Source organism: Antechinus flavipes, chromosome 4 (genome assembly GCF_016432865.1).
Source record: "Antechinus flavipes isolate AdamAnt ecotype Samford, QLD, Australia chromosome 4, AdamAnt_v2, whole genome shotgun sequence".
NCBI lineage: Eukaryota > Metazoa > Chordata > Mammalia > Dasyuromorphia > Dasyuridae > Antechinus > Antechinus flavipes.
Genome location: NC_067401.1, coordinates 8,633,162 through 8,645,923, shown reverse-complemented (window position 1 = coordinate 8,645,923; position 12,762 = coordinate 8,633,162). Strand labels below are relative to the sequence as shown.

The 12,762-nt window shown below is 57.1% G+C and overlaps 1 protein-coding gene across 2 annotated transcripts in view; it reads right to left on the bottom strand.

Annotated features, from left to right (window-relative positions):
* NGEF (neuronal guanine nucleotide exchange factor) overlaps window positions 1-6,037 on the bottom strand; it is a 66,083-nt gene extending 60,046 nt beyond the window's left edge. Inside the window, exons 1-2 of one of the 2 annotated variants that reach the window (XM_051999322.1) lie at window positions 5,776-6,037; window positions 4,200-4,345 (exon numbers count right to left, since the gene is read on the bottom strand). In XM_051999322.1, coding sequence (XP_051855282.1) covers window positions 4,200-4,345; window positions 5,776-5,882 — 253 coding nt within the window. In that variant the 5' untranslated portion in view covers window positions 5,883-6,037. The remainder of the gene's footprint in view (window positions 1-4,199; window positions 4,346-5,775) is intronic. The other variant, XM_051999323.1, reaches the window with a different exon arrangement.
* Window positions 6,038-12,762: the final 6,725 nt, after the last annotated feature.

Here is a 12,762-nt window from a genome sequence, read left to right as displayed (position 1 = left end):
AGGGGGTCAGGGGTTCCCTGATCTGGACCTCAGGGGCCATCTAGTCCAACCTCCCCTTTTACAAAGGGGGAAACTGAGGCCAAAGAAGTGCCGTGCAGCCCTCCCAGGTCCCACGGCGCTCTGATCCCAGTCACACTCCCTGAACTGCCTGTCTGGAATACTCATATATTAAAAAATGGAAAACTCATTTATTTCCAAAGAGTTCACCTGTTTCCTTAGAAAAAGCACAATTTCTGGTTTCCTGGCAAACAATGGCGTTGGTTTCAGAGAGTTCCCAAAGCCGCCTCGGGCACCCCCGGGGTCTGTTATTATTTATCAGATAATGAGAAGAGCCGGGGACCGGGCCTGGGACAAGCCGAGGAGCGGCGGACCCTCGGTTCGGCGTCGGCAGCCATGGATGGCGATATTCTCTCAGTAACCGACCGGGCCGGGGGCACGACAAAGGTCTGAAGCACCAGAGGCAAGACTGGAGTCCGGGTCCCGCAGCCTCACGGCCTGTGCCCTTTCCGGAGGGTCAGAGACCCAGAACCTCCCGCCAGGTGGTTCCATCTTACAGGGGAGGGGCCCTGGGGCCCAGGGCCCAAACCTGTGGAGTGACAGGGAGTCGGGTGCGAGGGGGAGATCCGAACCCAGAGCCTCGCACTCCAAAGCAGAGTTGGGCCCCCCCGGGAGAGTCTCAAAAAGCCTAGGAGAGGGTTTGTGTCTGTGGGAGTGTGTCTGTCTGTCTAGGTCTGTGTGTCTGTGTCTGTCCGTGTGACTGCCATCACCCCTGAAGCACAGCAGAGCCCCCCCGTGCCCCAAAGCCAGAGGCCGTGTCCAGGCCCCGATCTTGGGGACTCTGGGGGGCAGCCTCGGCTCCCTCAGACAGATGGCCCGCCCGAGCCCCCCTCAGCCGTGGAGTCCCGGCAGCCAGTCCCAGGCCCGAAGCACATCTGTCCACACCCTCCTGCAAGTTCCCGGGGGAGGGGGGGACAGATGTGGGGGGATTTCTGGCTCCCAGGGGCCTCCCTAAGGGCACAGGGGTGGCCTGAAAGCATCCATCAGCCGCTCCTTCCTCCAGCAGGGCCTGACCAACCCCGGTGGGCAAAGTTCCTTCCTCTGTCCGGCTGTAGAGGGGCGCTCTTGAGCACTCCCTGCCCACGGCACCCTGGGAGAAGGGCCGGGGAAGCCCTCCCTCCCAGAAGCTGCGGGGCACCCCACCCCGGCCCACCTCGGTCAGCGGGGCAGCTCGTCCACACCTGCTATACCTCGGTCAGCGGGGCAGGACCACACTCGTCCACACCTGCTACACCTCGGTCAGCGGGCAGCTCGTCCACACCGGCCATTTCTACCCTGTGGGAGAGTCCAGTAAAGACTGGCCCCCACTTTCATTTTAGAGTCGGAAAGGGCGGCCTGAGACCCTTGGGGTCTCCCGGCCATAAGGAGCTGAGCTGGGATGGAACCAGATCTCCCCGAGGCCAGTGTCCCCCCCCCCCCCCGGGTCCTCCAGGCCATCCCTAATCCACCTCTGCAAAGGGACGTCAAAGGCCACCTCGTGCAACCTACCCATTTTACAGAAAAACAAAACCGGCCCAGGGAGGCAAAGTCACACAATCGTGCTCAAAATCACGGCTCCCGTTTCTGTGGCGTCTGCTTGTGGCAGACGCTCGCTAAGTGCTTCACAGCCATGACATTCGACCTTCACAACAAAGAGTTGTAAGTTTAAGTCCAACTTCAGACACTTAGTGTAGATGGCCTTAGACAAATCACCAATCTCTTTGTGCCTCTGTTTGCCCACCTGTAAAATGGGCATTATTATAGTCACTACCTTCCAAGTCTGTTGTGACATAGAAAGTGGATCGCAGATCTCGAGGCGTTATATAAACTTGTCATTTCCGCTTGGCTGCTTGGGGGTCTCCAGGCAGGTGCTGGAAGGGTTTCCCATTTCCTTCTGCAGCTCATTGTACAGAGGAGGAACCTGAAGACGCTGACTTGCCTAAGGTCACCCAGCTGGGAAATGTCTCAGCCTGGATTTGAACTCGGTCTTCCTGGCCCTTCTTCTGGGCCGTTGCCCATTATATAAATCCTAGTTATTAGTAGTACCTTGGAGAGTTTCTAGTCAAAATCACTCACTGAACAGATAGAGAAACTGAGGCCCAGAAAGAAAAGAAAGGAAGGGATTTCTAAGCCACGCGGCTTCCGCGGCAATGGCAGAATTGGAACCCCGATTCCCAGCGCCGTTTCAGCCGAAACCAGGGAAGGGACCTGCGAGCTGGGGGCTTTCAGACGCCTCTCACTTCCTTCAGGAAGCCGCTCGGACCTTCCTCCCCTGCCCACCGGGCCTCCAGGCCTGGGAACCACCGCGGCTTCCCCATCTGTCCTTTCCCACCCAGACCCAGGGGATTCTACCCTCAAGACTCGGGCAACGACCCATAATTCCACCCTCTGTGAGTTACAGGCACGGCAGGGTGAGGTAATTAGCATTCTCATCTGTAAAATGGGTGCCCGGTGCAGAAAGCATCTGGAAAGGGCCTTTGCCTGAAGGGAAGTGCCCTCCAGAGGAAGCCCGCTCAGTAGGAAATGGCTATTTCAGGGGAGGGAGACCCCGTGGCCGGGAGAGTGTGGCCACTTCTGGCTCCATTTCAATTTTAACAGATTTAGATTCGGATGCTCAAATTTTGATCTAAATAAGGGAGAACTCCGATGAGCAGCGATGGCTGGGGGTCCGAGGGCCCGGCTCTGGGAGACTCGGGGTTCATGTCCCCGGCTCCCTCGTGGAGGATGAGGAAAGGAAGGCTGGGAGAAACGAGGGTTTGTCCAAAGCCCCCCAGGGAGTGAAGCTCCGAGCTGGGACTCCCTCCGGGCGGGCTCTTCCCCTGCAGGGACTGTCTCCCCTCACTGTCCCTACCCAGCTGCTCAGGGGACGGGCCTGTCCTGGGAAGGGACAGCGCAGCCCGCGGAGGGCGGGGAGGGGAGGACAGGGCCTGTCCGGGGAATCTCTGCACTGGAACTGCCGCGGGGTCAGGGGTCGAGAGCAGTCCCTCGGCGTCATTCATTCACCTCAATAGCTAAAAGTCCGTGGGAGGATGAGCTCCTCCAGAGCGGGGACAGCTCAGCCGGCGGCACATAGTAGGTGCTCATAAAGGCGAGGCTCCCCAGGCATGAGGGGCAGCGAAGTCATGAGGCCGGGACTTGGGGCATAGCTGAAATGTCACGACACGTGCAAGTCGGAGCAGAAGGCATGGGCAATCCCCAGCTCCTCCCCTCCATCCCCTCCTCCCTCCCCCCCGCATTCAGCAGACCTCCTGACAACTCTCACAGCCTCACAGACCGAAAGCCTTTGCTTTGGCAGAGGAGGAAACTGAGGCAAGATCGGACCCAGGTCCTCCTGTCCGGCGCCAAGCCCCCCCGTGGCCGCCCCCTCCCGTTTCATGCCCCACGGGGGAAGTGGCAGGGGCTGCTTCCGTGGGCAGACACACCTCCCCAGCAGGGCCGCTGGGGGGTGGGGTGGGGAGAGGAGGGCCGCAGCCCCGGCCAAGCTCCTCACACACACCCTCCTCTCTCCGCTCCAACTTTCCATCCCTAACAGCTCTCCTTTCTTCCAGCTCAGCTGCCTCCCCTCCCACCGCCCCTCCCAGAGGACAGCTCTTCCCAGCCCGGCCCGGAGACCGACCCCGACCCTGCCCAGCCCCCCGCCCAAGCTCCCGCGCCTCCGGGCCGGGGCCGCCCAGCGCCCGCAAACTCTGCGCACTTAGTTACAGTTGCTAGGTAGAGGGGAACTTTGGGCCAGCCTGGCAGACACAGCAGCGCGAGGAAGAATCATCTGCTTCAGGCTGAAAGCACATGCACGTGTCTACACCGGAGCTTCCCCAGCGCAGGGCCGGGGCTATCCCAGAGCCGCGCGACTGAGGAGTCCCAGAGGACTCCGGAGACCTCGCTGCTCACGGATCCCGGCCCGTGGGGGACCTCCAGCCGCAGGCGACGGCCACCTCCCCGGCAGCCCCCGCGGCCCTAAGCTCGTCCGGCAATCCGGCGGGATTCTCACCCACAATCCCCCGCCCCCCTCGAGCGGAGCGGCGAGGAGACGGCACCTCGGAGTCACTCCCCGGCAGCCCCAGGCCGGGGTTACCTGCCCCGAGCCAAAGTCCTCCCGGCCGCTCCCACAATCCCCGGGGCCTGCCCGGCAGCCAATAACGCGACAACTTTCCCCACCCAAGTACCTATCTGTTCGATGAAAATCTTCCAGGAATCGGCGGGGATGGGGTGGATCATCTTCAGGGCCTCCGTGAGAGTGGTCGGGCTGTCGGTGGCCAGGGCGGGGTACTCCTCCGGGGTGGCCACGGTGCCGGGGGTGGACGGCGAGTCGCTGAGGAGACAGACAGAGACACAGAGACTTTGACGCAACCAGAGACCTTTCCTTAAACGGGGGAATGGACACAGTGGCAAGTGGGGGGGGAGGGGGCTGCTCATCTGGCAGTACGGAATGTTACCGACTTTTAAGCCCGCCCCCCTCCCCCGCCCCCCCGGGCCAGGAGCGCAGAATCCAGTGCTCGGAGAGGAATATTTACTAGGGCCATAGACGGTGATTCATGCGGCCAACCCCACATGGCCCAGTCCCAAACCTTCGGCTTTTCCCTGCTCGCGAACGAGGTTTGGAAACTCGGCCCCTCCCTTCGTGAGGCCCTCCCTCGTGGGGGCCTCCGAGAGAGTTTTTTTTGCACTCCGGACTTAAGCCGCCCTCCCCAACGAGGCGGCGCGTGTGGGGGCGGGGGCGGGGGCAAATGGAAGGGGAGCCATTCACCTGCTGTCACCTGTACCCCCAGCCCCGACCCCTCACCCTGACATAATCCCGTTCGGAGATCGCGGACCCGCCGAGGGGAACGCGAAGAAGTGAGAGACGCTGGCTGAGGCCGGGAAGGGAGAGGGCTGTGGCGGAGGGTCTGCCCCCGGGAGGAGGGCGGAGGAACCGGATGGGCGCTGGGGCTGCTTTGGAGGTGAAAGGGTGGGGAGGAGTGACTCAGGTTGGACTGGGAGCGAGGCGAGCGGAGAACCGGGAGCCGCTCCTGTCCCGTCCTGCCCTCCGCCTCCACTTCCCACGGGCGGGAGACGCACAAAGTCACTTCTCCGAGGGAACGGGGAGGAGGGACGAGGCCTTCGGCCGGGGGAGGGAGGGGGCCCCGAACCGCGGCCGCTCTGCTCGGCTGTCCCGAGGGGCCGGAGTCCCCAGACCGCTCGCAGCGCCTCGGCCGGGACCCGACCCGGAAGGCGGGACGTGGGAAGGGAGGCTGGAGCCCCAGCCCGGCGGGAGTGAGGGAACGCAGCATGCCCTCCTAAAGACTGGGGCTGCGGGGGGGGGTGGGAGGGGGGGCAGGGAGGAGCACCGGGATAGGAAGGGGGGCAGCCGCGAGGAGAGGGGAGAGAAAGCAAGGAAGGGGGGCCCGGGAGGAGGCTCCTGGAGAGGAGAGGAGAGAGGGGCTCCAGGAGGAGAGGGGCGCGGGGGCGCACGGAGGGGAGAAGGAATCAAGGGAGGGGGGCGCGGGGGCGCACGGACGGGAGAAGGGCAGAGGGGACGGGGGCGCACGAGGTGACGGCACTTAAGGTGAAGCGAGAGCAGAGGGGCGCAGGCAAGGGTGACGGGGGGAGGCGAAAGGAGAAGGAGCCCCCAGAGCAGTGGGGGGCAGCCCGAGCTCTCGGAGGCGGCGGGCGGGCTCCGGCGGGCGTGGGCAGCGGCGCCCCGACGGGGTGGGCGGGCAGGGGAGGAGAGGGGAGTGCGGAGCGGGAGCCGGGTCCTCTCACCTGCTGGCCAGGTGCCCCCCCGCCGAGTCCCGGGGGTCGCTCTCCGAGGAAGAGCCCTCATGGTCCACGGCGCAGGCAGCGCTGAAGGCGGCAGCCAGCAGCTCCATGAGGGTCCCGGGCCGGCGGGCGGGCGCGGGCTGGAGGGAGCTGGGGAGCTAGGGAGGACGGGCGGGCGAGCGCAGCTCTCGGGCTGGCTCCAGGAAGGCTGTGCGGGGCGCGGGCTGGACCCCGAGCTGCCGCTGCTGCCGCCGCCGCCGCTGCCCCTGCTCCGAAGCTGCTGCTGCTGCTGCCTGGAAGGCTCCCGGGGGTTGCCACGGTAACAGGAGAGGCGGGAGGCGGGAGGCGGCGGTCACAGCGGCTGCGACGCGGCGCCCACAGCAGCAGCAGGAGCGCCCCGAGAGGAGGGAGCGCGGCGTAGCGCGGGCTGGGCTGGGCACGGCGGCGCGGGGCTGGGCAGATTGGGCTGGACAGCGCAGAGCAGGGCAGCGGGGCTGGGCAGGGCGCGGCTGGCTAGCGCGGGGCAGGGCGGATTGGGCAGGGCAGCGCAGAGCCGGGCTGGGGCTGGGCAGGGCAGCGCGGGGCAGGGCGGATTGGGCAGGGCAGCGCAGAGCCGGGCTGGGGCTGACTCCCCCACTGGAAGGTCAGCAGGACCGCGCTGCCACAAGGGAGCACTGATGTCCCCGCACGAAGACCGGGTTGGCTTTGGCAAGTGACACTTGGCTCCTCTCCCACTTAGCCGGGTGACCTGGGCCAGGGTCTTCCCTTCCTGCCCCTCAGGCTAGATGGGCTAGGCGAGCTCGAGGGAGCCCTTGAGTTTGATGACCAGGATCTGAATCCTGGCTTTGCCACTTCCCCGGTGTGATCTCGGGCAGGTCACAGCTGCCCATCCCCAGCTTACACAGGTGTCAGATAGGAGGACGGGTTCTGAGGTCCCTCGCTCACCCAGCCTAGTTGAAAATGCTGCCTTTTTTTTTTTTTTAATGAGGTCCTGCCTGACCGAGGCCAGCAAACTTTTCACTAGATAGCTTCACCAATTAAGGCCTCAAGGTCTTCTTACCTTAATTTTACAAATTAGGAAACTGAGGCTCCAAGGGAAGCCACTTTCCCAGCTAGTTCTTCAAGTTCGCAGTGGGATTGGGCTCTGACCCCTCATTTTAGGAGAAGAAATCGCCCTCTGGAGAGGGGAAAAGCTCCAAAGCCAGGGCCCTTTGGTCACGCTGGATGCCCGCTCCCTTCATACAGGAGACGGGGCAGCAGTGGCAGGGGCTGGCTGGTCCCACGTGCCCCACGAGGGGAATGCGGATCAGATTCCAAAGTGGGGCAGGAAGCAGAGTTTCCTTGAGGTCCCTCTCTTCTCTAGGAAGAACAGGAAAATGTCCCCAATGTCCTTTGAAAGGGAAAGGCAGTTTAACAGAATTATCTCACTAACCCAAGAACCTTGGGGAGCTCCTCCTCCACCCCCAGCCTGTACCTCCAGCCCGGGGAGTTACTTTATCCTTCCCTTCTGGAAACAACCGGAAGGGAGGGATTCTGGCTTCCATGACCTTGGCGGAGGAGTCACCAAACACTGGTCCTGCCTCTGCTCTACCTCACACCCCTAGGGGACGTGGAGCAGGTGGCTCCCTAACCCTCCCATGGCTCCTGACTCTCCTTTCAGTTCTGACTCCAGAGGGCACAAGGGGATCCCCTCCTGGAACACCTTGTTGGCTCCTGAGAGACCCATAGGTACCCCTTGCAGTGGAGACATGGAAGGGACTCTGAGGCGCTCTATCCACGCTCCTTATTTTTGTGGACATTGGAACCCAGGGAGGTTAAATCCCTCCCCAAGGTCACTGCACACTGGCTTCAGAGCCTGGCTTCAGATTCCTGATTCCAGATCCAACCGTCCCTGCTCTCCACCCTCTGAAGGCCCCGGCCTCGGCAACTTTCATTCAGGGAGGAGAAAGATGCCCCTTTTTCTTAGCGGGGCCTTCCTTGTTAAGTTAAAAGGAAATGGGGGTGGTGATGGAGGGGGGAGAGAGTGCCCCTGGGCTCTCAACTGCTCCCTACTAAAAGGCATAGAATCATGGAGAAGAGGGAGGGGTTCCCACCTCTCTCTAGATGGTTCTCCAGCAGCACCTCCTGTGGAGGGGAGCCCATCCTTCAGGCCCCTTAAGGATGGGATGGGGACCCCACAAATGTGTGGAAGAAGCTATGGAGGAAGGGGAAGAGACACTGGTCTGTCTAGCTGTCTTCTGTTAGGAAGAAAAGGGAGAGGGAGAAAATGGCTGATTACATTTGACAAAGAATAGTTTGATATTCCAGAGAAGGGGAGAGAGAGACAGAGACACACAGGGAGGCAGAGAGACAGAGAGGAGGGGCCGGGGAGGTGCTGAGGGAGAGGAAGTGGTGATCCTAGGGGAGCATCTGCAGGGAAGTACACAGCGCTCCCAGGCCCAGATGTGCCTCTGCTCCCAGGATCCCATGCTCCAGGGGCCCTGCGGTCTAACCCCTCGTCTCACAAAGCAGAAGATTGAGGCCCAGAGTGAGTCCTGGGTCTCAGAGCGAGAGGGGAGGAGCCCTGTCCAATCCTTTCCTTTTATAACCGAGGAAACAGAGATTTGAGAAGGCCGTTACCAGCCGCAGTCCCACAGGCGGTTACTGTGAGAGAGCTGATTTGAACTCAGGTCCTCAGACTCCAGAGCGGAGCATGGTAAGGACACAGGGATCTGCGAAGCCTCCACTCTGGGGGGGACACTGGGGGAGGTAGAGTCTCCAACGCCATCTATCCCTGCCTGAGCTTTGAAACTGCCAAGTTTAACTGTCTGAGGTGGAAACCCGAGGAGGTCTGGGCTCACAACCAGAACGAGAAACTCTGAGGAGTCCGGAGAGCGCTAGATTGGGAGCTGGGGTCCTGGGTTCAAGTCCTGCCTCTGCCACTCACTGACTGCAAGCTTAAGCAGGCTCCCTTGCCTCTGGTCCTCTCTGGTCTGTGACTTCCTTTTCTGTGGCATGAAGGTCAGTTTGGAAGTCCTCTGAAGTCCCTCCCAGCTCTGGGGATGCTCTGGGCCAACCCCACACCCCCAGCTTCTCCGTGGGACTCCACGGCACAGCCGGCTTCAAGGATCAGGGAGTGGGGCTTGTCAGAAACTGTGTGACTGAGGCCTGCTTGGGTCCCCCCTCTCCTAGCTTGGAAGCAGAGCTCCTCCAGGTCCCGTGGGCTCAGGTAGGGGGTCCTGTGGAAAGAAGCCAAAGGGATCCGAGAGGGTCACACACCCAGAAAAACATTTCCAAATTCTCTCTCAAGCTCTGGGCCACAGGAAGGGCACAATTTCACTTCTGGAGGGAAGGGGTCCCATGAATGCACTCCCAGGTGGATGGCTTCCTCCCCCCCAGTAATCTAACCCCATGGCTGGTGAATAGCACCCCCCACACTCCTAAAAGCTCCCTCCAATTCTGGAGCCTTCAATCTTCCTCAATCAGCCTCCATCCTCTCCATCATCTCCTTTGCGAGATCCCCTTCCTTGTCAGCACATTTCCCCCCGTCTTCCAAGTCTTCTTCCACGGGTCTCCAGGTGTGGCTTCTCACCCAGGTAAGGTTTGGACTGCAGCAGGCATCCCTCACACTCTGCAATTCTGTGGGTAATCCCTGCTCCCTGATAGCCCGCTTATAGAAACTGAGGCAGACAAATTAGCGAGGGGGTGGGGGTCCCCACAGCCAGTGTCAGAGGTAGGATTTGATCTCGGGCCCTTCCCTCCCTGCTCCTAATCTGTTTTGGTCTGGCTACTGAGGTACACAATTTGGCCCTCCATAGGGTGATGTTTTCTCTTCCCATGGCCCTCCCACCCATAGTCACTTTCAGCCCCACCTCTGCCCTCTAGCTTTAATTCGAGCATCTCATCCCCCTCCTCTCCTTTTTTCCACAAGGGAAGAATATTTCAGTGACTTGGGTCACATGCAGCTAATTAGAGGCTGGATTAGAACCCTGGTTCTCCCCCCCCCCCCCCCACCCCATTCTATCTAGTAGTCCGCTCTTCCTCCTGGCTGTTTGCATTTCCCTAGCAGGGAAGAAATCTCCAGATCCAATGATCTCATTGATTCTGAGAATATTCTCTGTGCATCAACTTCATTAAAGTCTTTGCTATTTCCCCCCTTAAACTTTGCGTTGCTAATTACCAAGGATCAGAAGACTCAATCCAACACCAGCCGTGACACTGAGCAGCTGGGTGACAACGTGGAGACGATTGTCTCTGAATCGCACTTTATCATCTTTAAAATGGGTATGATGATGTTTGCTGTTCCTTCCCATTGAACCCATGTGAAGAAAGTGCTTGGCAAATCACTGTGCCTCCATTTACTCAATTGTAGAAGATGATGGTGGGACTCTCAGGTCTTTGCAGCCCTATATTAATACATGTCTATTGACTGTTGACTGACTTCCTTGACGGTAGGACCTGACCAAGAATCTGGACGAGAGACAAAAAAAGAAAAAAATCAGCCTGATATTAATACATGTCTATTAACTGTTGACTGACTGACTTTATTGATGGTAGGACCCAACCAAGAATCTGGACGAGTGACAAAGAAGAAAAAAATCATCCCTAGATTAATACATGTCTATTGACTGTTGACTGACTGACTTCCTGGATGGTAGGACCCGACCAAGGAACTGGATGAGAGACAAAAGAGGAAAAAAAAAAACCATCCCTATATAATACATGTCTATTGACTGTTGACTGACTGACTTTATTGATGGTAGGACCCGACCAAGGAACTGGACGAGAGACAAAAGAGGAAAAAAAATCAGCCCTATATAATACATGTCTATTGACTGTTGACTGACTGACTTTATTGATGGTAGGTCCCGACCAAGGAACTGGACGAGAGACAAAAGAAGAAAAAAATCAGCCTGATATTAATACATGTCTATTGACTATTGACTGATTGACTTTATTGATGGTAGGACCCGACCAAGAATCTGGACGAGTGACAAAGAAGAAAAAAATCATCCCTAGATTAATACATGTCTATTGACTGTTGACTGACTGACTTCCTGGATGGTAGGACCCGACCAAGGAACTGGACAAGAGACAAAAGAGGAAAAAAAAACCATCCCTATATAATACATGTCTATTGACTGTTGACTGATGCTATGGTAGGACCCGACCAAGGAACTGGACAAGAGACAAAAGAGGAAAAAAAAACCATCCCTATATAATACATGTCTATTGACTGTTGACTGACTGACTTTATTGATGGTAGGGCCCGACCAAGGAACTGGACGAGAGACAAAAGAGGAAAAAAAATCATCCCTATATAATACATGTCTATTGACTGTTGACTGACTGACTTTATTGATGGTAGGACCCGACCAAGGAACTGGACGAGAGACAAAAGAAGAAAAAAATCAGCCTTATATAATACATGTCTATTGACTGTTGACTGATTGACTTTATTGATGGTAGGACCCGACCAAGGAACTGGACGAGAGACAAAAGAAGAAAAAAAATTTGTTGAATAGATCACCCCAAGAAAAATAGTCAATAAAAATGAGCTGGATGAGCTATTCTCTCTACATTTATGGTCCCATGGTCCTGTGTGTTCCCTTCTACCTCTAACAGTTGTGTAAAGGGGGGAATAAAGCCCCGACTAGAAAAATGGGCCTGTGGGGACAATGTGGGCTCCATGTACAAATCTCTGCTTGGACCCTGCTCCCTGGGTCTAAGGCAAGTAATTACCTTAGGCAAGTAATTTCATCTTTCCAGCTCTTATTTTTCCATCTAGAATGACGAGGTCTTATACCTATGACCTCTAAAGTCCCGCGCCCGAGCTTTGGACCTTTCTACGAGTCCTCACGAAATCTTTTTCTGTCAGTGTTGGCATCTCTGTATAAAAAGATCTGGAACAAGGAGTGGAGTGAGGGATGGAATGTCTGGAGAGGAGGAGAAATGATGGAGAAGGCCAGAGGAATGAAACCCAGTGAATAGTAGAGATGACTGGCCTCCGTAAGTGGAGATTCTGATAGGAGCCCTCCAAACTCCAGAAAGAGTTCCAGGACCAGATGGTACTTCTGAGTTAAGTTTGAACTATTGCTATTGAAAGTTACTCAATTTCTCTGGCCCTGGCATAAGATCCCAATTGCCCAGCCTTAGTTATGCTGCTGCCTTCAGTGCTTTCCCATGACCTACCAAAAAAAAAAAAATCTTCAAAAGGCTACAGGGAATTATAGAAATGCTATAGAAGCACTATGACTGTGATTATCTGCGATTTATAATATTGGAGAATTGCCAGGAACACTGGCCAAATGGCTTAGTCTGTATGTGTCAGAGACGGGATTTGAACTCGGATCTTCCTGGATCTGAGGCCCGTTCTCTGGCCACTACATCACACTATCTTTCTTAGGTAAAATCAATACAAAATGTATTTTTTTTTTTCAGAGTGGACACAGCATTTGGGATCAGGGAAAGTTTGTAGGAAGTGCTATCTGAGGTGAGCTTTGAAGGAAACTTGGGATCTCAAGAGGCAGAGGTGAAGAGAAGGTGCGGTCCAGGCACGGGGGCAGCTTGTGGAAGGGCAGACGAGGGAGGTAACGCCTGTGGCAAGAATCACATCAAAGGACAACAAAATAGAATGGACCCGGAAAGGTAGCTGGGACCGTGTGGTAAAGTGCTGTAAAAGCTGACCGGAGGATTCTGTATTGGATCATAGAAGAGCCGAGGCTCAGATTCTGCCTCATGCCCTTCTCAGCTACGTGATTCTGAGCAAATCTCATTTTCCTCATCTGTAGAATGGGTACAATGGTATCCATGGCATTAAGTCTTATAGGACTGCTGCAAAGACCAATTAGGACCTGGGCAAGCCTCTGAATCTCATTCTCATTCTCCTTATCTGTAGAATGGACACAATGGTATCCAAGGCATTAAGTCTTATAGGACTGCTGCAAAGACCAATTAGGATCTGGACAAGCCTCTGAATCTCATTTTCCTCATCTGTAGAATGGGCACAAT